Genomic DNA, 6,116 nt, shown 5'->3' on the forward strand with positions numbered 1-6,116 from the left:
AATTAATCGCCCTCTCATATCATACAAGTTGTAATACATCGATGTAATTTATCATCTTGTTTGCGAGCATAAAGGAATCTTCATAGTAAGGTTTCTTCTATCTTCACAAAATAAGGTAATAAATTTAAATTTACATTACGTCAAAGTTTGTACAGAAAATCCGAGGACATTCTACATCTTACAAATACATTTACAAACATTTCAACAAAAAAACTCGAAAATTTTTTATTATAAAGCGCATTTTGTAAGTTTGAAAACAATATTTTCTTATGAATGATTTAGTAAAAAAAATATTAATTATTGTTGCATTAAATAATTTTATTATTTATCTATCTTCTATTATCTATTTATTATTAATTTTTTTAATTTTAAAATAATATATGTTACATTTTGTCCAATTATGTTCAGTAATTTATCTTGAGAAACATTGGAAAAACCATTTCAGTGAACTGTGCACGTAAATACACATTTCTAAGATTTACTCGTGTTGCAGAGGCAAATTGATTAAATTCGAGACATCTTATATATAGATGAAAGCGCAATAATATCAGACGCAATATTTGCATTTTGCGCCATTGTACATACTCAAGGACCATTGCACAGTTGCCGCAATGCACACAGAATTATGCATGAACTCAATTACCATATTGTTAAAATAATATAACGCTATCGTATAATAATCGTATAATAATCACAAATGGACATCGTTGGCTTTGGCATAATAAAATGTTATTATTTGGTATCAATTTGTAATCAAATGTATTAATTATATTTTCGGATATTTTATCGCCTGATTGATTAGTAAATACAATCTGCATATATCAGATCTGTTCAATTTGAGCTCCGGAGCCAAAACGCAAAGTCGATGCAAAAAGTTCAATATGGATAAGATTTCAAAAACTGTAAAGTGTTGATACGCATCTGGGTGAAACTTTACGGCTCAATACTTTACAGTCCCTGAAATCTTACTCATATTGAATTTTTTTGCTTTGATGTCTCTGCGTTTTGACTCCGGAATTCAAATTGAACAGGTCTAACATATAAATATATGTATACACATTAAATGTATACATTCCACATAATAATATTCTTTAAATTTGCGAAAATAATCAAATAATTAATAAAACAGCATGTAATGCTGTGAGATTCGTAGAATTGATCTTTTATAATAATTTTACATTTTATATTTATCCTTCTTCATGGAAAAAGGCTACAGAAACTTATATGTTCTAATATTTTAATAAAAATTTTACATTTAAATTAGATTTAATCATTATATTACAATAATATTTTTAAATTAATTAATAAACAACTAATTACAGCTTAAATTGCACAAATAATTATTTAGTAATACTTATCAAAATTTTGAAAAACTATGTAATATTCATTTTTACAAAAAGAAATAAAAATTTACTCTAAAAATTTAATTTATATAATAACAAAACTTTATATATTTAAGTTTGTATATTTTGAATATTTACTTATAAATAATATTACTTATAAATAATAAATGATTAATCTAATTAATAACACAAAAGTGTGTTGCTATTCGTAATATTTGTTTTCTTCTATTTCTAAAGAAAAAAATAATCAGTCTTAATGGTATCATATGAATAAATAGGATTGTTCTTGAGATAACTTTTAAATATTCAACTTTTGAATATATTTTTAATAGTCCGACGTTCGAATTGCGACAAAGAAGTATTTGCACATTCATAAATTTAAATTTCAGAAATTGTGAAAAACTTTGAATTGCAATCGAATTTAGCATGTTTAAACGGATTTATTTTATTGGATTATTAATAAAAAAAGATTTTATTATACTGCTCCCTCTCTAATGTAAATTAAATTTTCAGAATTTATTTTTTTGATACACGCTTTTTTTTAAAACTGGTGATATTTTCAAGTACGAGTAGTAACAGTTTTCATTAATTATTCTTTAATATATATGTTTACAGATATTTAATTTTTCCAGTTAATTTGGATTTAAACTACTTTTATTATTTTTAAAATTAAATTTAAAACATCTCATATTTCGAAAAAATTCGGAAATGTAACAAGAACAGATTTTAAAAGAATAATTAATTAGTTTTATCATTTATATTACACAAGTCTACATTATATATATATATATGTACATATAGTTTTAAAAAAGATCTATATATTATCTACTAAAGAAAGAAAGAAGAACTTTACTATAGCTCTCTAAAAATATTATAAACGAGCTGTCAAGACCTTAATCAGCAATTCAAATAAAAAAAGAGGTTGTTTACCAGGATTATATGTGACCAATATATTTTACGTCATGTTGGTAACTCAGACAAAAATAATTTGTGTTGGCTATTTCTATAGCAAGACAAAATTGGAAAGATTTTAAAAATAGTTTTAAGAATTTTAACTCTTTTTTTATAATTAATATCAATATAATATATCCATTCCATATTATATAATACTAATTTGTATTTTAAGTTTTTTACTTTCACTTAATTTTATTACAAGTAATTTTTTAGTAATATAAAAGTATTGTAATAAAAAAAAAAGACAAAATATATATTTTATAGAAGAGAGAAATACCAAATTTATGTAACTATCAATTTGCTGAAAATAATGAGACTAAAAAATGACAAAGACGATATTATACATAGGCCTCTACACACAAACATCCACACACACACACACACTCTCTCTCTCTCTCTCTCTCTCTCTCTCTTTCTCTCTCTCTCTCTCTCCCTGAATCTTTTACATACAATCTTATTTAAAAGTTTTAATTGATTTCATTTTTATAAATAAAAAAAGTATAAGAATATTATATGTCTGATCTCAGCTCAAAATTTAATCTTGCATGCAATTATTTTCTCCAACTTAATTTAAATTTTATTTATGTATATAGGTGCGCAAAAATCGCATTGTCTTATATTAAAGATAATTTGCATTATTGCATTAATTATTGCATTAAGATAATTTGCATTAAATGTATTATACGATTTGGTTAATTGAGTGACGGAGTGTTTTACATATACAATTACGCGTGTCATCGAATTAACTGTTACAGATTTCGAGTTTACTTTGAATTGGTAATTTGCAAATGCTGTTGCGTGATAGATCGGAGGAACGTACAAACCCATGAAACACAAGAATTGGCAGGGTGTCAGCGTTCGGAACTAATACCATGTAATTCCAGTAAGTACAATTTCTACTTAGGGGAGACGCTATTAGCACTATTTGTCGTTCTATCCATGTCTTATGTCTAATGAACGAAATGAAAATAAAATGATATAAATATCGTTAATAGTATCTCTCTGAACGTATTCTTGGTTACAAGTGACAATTAATCAACGACATTTTATTATAGGTTTTTTTATTATTTCATATATTACAACTCTTTTATGTACATATAAATGATCGGGTTCCTTTATTTAATAAAATTTGCATGAGATTTGTTTGAGATTTAATTTGGCAACCCAATTTGCTTTAAATAAAATATGTTAAAATAGTTTTACATACAAAAGAAATATTAATAATCTTATTTAAAAAAAAATTATATTTGAATGTTTATTTCTATCTTTAATAAAATTTTTCATGAGATCTTTTGTATTTCTTGTATGGTTATCCGCTGCATAAACATTAAATTATATTTTATTGGCAATTGTTGATATAATTTATTAGATTAGAAATCGCAAACTAACAAATTGAAAAGTCAATCATTTTGAATAATTTCATTGAAAACATCACGTGGCAGATAATCTTGATTCGCCCAATATTTTGTTCAAATGGATGCAGATATCGTATTCATATCTGCAAAAGTTTTTTGAACAACTTATTTTTATTTTTTCGGAAATGTGGAATATTTTATATCAAAAGATTTTCGTATTAAAAGGTTGAATTTCTGCGTATTATACGTGTGTCTTTTGAGGCAGTGTCATCGATGCAAACTCATCAATGCAAATGGAACTTCACGAATGTATGAAATAGTCAAGATATGAATAGTTGACATCTTTCAATCATGTTCAACCACATACAAAGTTACATCTAAAGAGGTGACATTCAAATTTTAAAATCAAAAGGATATTTTCTTCTATTTTTCTGCATATAATTCTTAAGTTATATAATAGTAGATAAAATAATTGTCTACAATAATAAATAATAAATTTATAATATTGTAAAACTAAATAATTCAAATTTAAGAAAAAAAACATATTTCAAATAAAACATTGAAAGAATATATTTATATACTACGAATTTTCTTCTAGAATTACGCTAATTTGTAATAAAATTATTGTTTAATTTATAAGATTATTAAAAATTTTATTTTTTTTATCCTTTTGTAATTTACAAATTGCACACCATAAAATGAGAACTTTTTGTCCACAAATTCAATAGAGGAAGGTGGGGCAAGACAGGGCAAGATGGGATTCTCTCTCTCTCTTTCTCTTTCTCATCATGCAATTTAAATACACCATTTATAATCGGATATACGCGTTAGATGTGATCGGATGATTATTGACAATTATCTATAAGCCAGCGCAGCAGGTAGCTGCGTAATTGAATTAGATTACAATTTATACTTTTTTGCGATTTTTTTATTTTTCTGTCTCAGTTCTCATTTGTAATATTAATATTAATATTAATATTAAATTACAGCAGTTCCTTTGTAAATGTATGTATTTGAGACAAAATTTAACAAGCTGTAAGCTAAGAATTCTATTTTTTACTATGTTTCAAAAAAATTTGATAAGATTTTGATTAAACGAAGAGAGGCAAGATGGAATATTGAAGACTGAGAGTTAATCTATACAAAATTGAGTATACCCCACAAGTACAAAAAACAGTTTTTCATTATTACAGAATAATTAAGAACTACAAATATAAGATTGACCAAGACAAATGTTCAGAAGAGGCAATGCTCAATGCAGTTTTATTTAGAGTCTGTAGAAGATTGTCAATTATGTGGAAAATGGGCTCATTGCTCGTGTGCTAATATAGAAGATGATGACAAAGATGCAACATGTTTGCCTCCACTGTTATTTCGATAAATAATTAATGTTGTTAATTATTAATGGACGCCCCATCTTGCCCATAAGGGCACTCTGTCTTGCCTTACCCGCGGGGCGAGATGAAAAAAAATGCGTTTTCTTTATTTTTGTTTATAAAGTTTAAGAAATTTTAAAGATTTAATGGTAGTCAAATTGAAAGATTGATTATCAAAGATTAGTTAAGCAATAAAGTTGATTCGCTAATTATGAAAATCCATGTTTTATTCATCATTGAATCTTAAATACCCCGTCTTGCCCCATCTTCCTCTATTGTATTGTATATTCAAACAGTAATTGAATAAAAACAAAATCTAACGACAATTATGTGTACATTGATTTATGTTTCATATTTCTAGCTATTATTCTTTAATCTCATTTTATGTCATCATTTTATATCATCTGTACTGTAATATTTTTTATATTGTTAATTTTTAATAAAACAAAGCGAAGGTGCATTTACTGTAATATTTATTTAATTTATATAATCTTTTTTTTCTGTTCTCTTTTTATATTTGAAATATTTTCATTACGTAATAAAAGATAATCTTTATACTTACTACGAGCAAGTATTTCACATACTTTATTTAGCATATAATGTAATAAATATATTAAAGAATGTTATCATAAAACCTTGAAGGTAACTTGAGTTTTAAGTCATCACATTATATTTTATGTCAACTATTCGCGGAATTTCAACCTTAAGGCAGAGAATGTTGAGTATGTGTTGAGATAATCTAATTCATTATTCTCAATAAAATTTTCTTCTAGCTTTCTAAAGAGATAGATCAGTAATAGTTTAATCCAAAATATATTACATAAACAAAAAGGCTATAGATTATTTACAATATATTTGCAATATACGATACAATATATGTAATCAATAAATAATATAAGTGGGATAATTTGTACACAATATCATTATAAAAATTATTTAATATTTACTAATAAATAATTAATAATCACGGACAACTCATCAATATTATTTCTATATTAATATTCTAATTTCTAATTTAATATAATTGCATATAATAGACTTAACAGTATTGTATATTTCAGAATTTTTTAATTTTCTATATATTTATT

General features: G+C 24.9%; 1 protein-coding gene across 1 annotated transcript in view; it reads left to right on the forward strand.

Moving 5' to 3' along the window:
• The window catches only part of LOC108753473 (tachykinin-like peptides receptor 86C), a 42,558-nt gene that overhangs the window by 35,797 nt on the left and 645 nt on the right, over positions 1 to 6,116 (forward strand). Inside the window, exon 7 of the mRNA XM_018495061.1 lies at positions 3,053 to 3,180. Within this exon, the coding sequence (XP_018350563.1) occupies positions 3,053 to 3,180 (128 nt within the window). The remainder of the gene's footprint in view (positions 1 to 3,052; positions 3,181 to 6,116) is intronic.

The sequence above is a fragment of the Trachymyrmex septentrionalis genome, unplaced genomic scaffold, assembly GCF_001594115.1.
Source record: "Trachymyrmex septentrionalis isolate Tsep2-gDNA-1 unplaced genomic scaffold, Tsep1.0 scaffold7, whole genome shotgun sequence".
Taxonomy (NCBI): Eukaryota; Metazoa; Arthropoda; class Insecta; order Hymenoptera; family Formicidae; genus Trachymyrmex; species Trachymyrmex septentrionalis.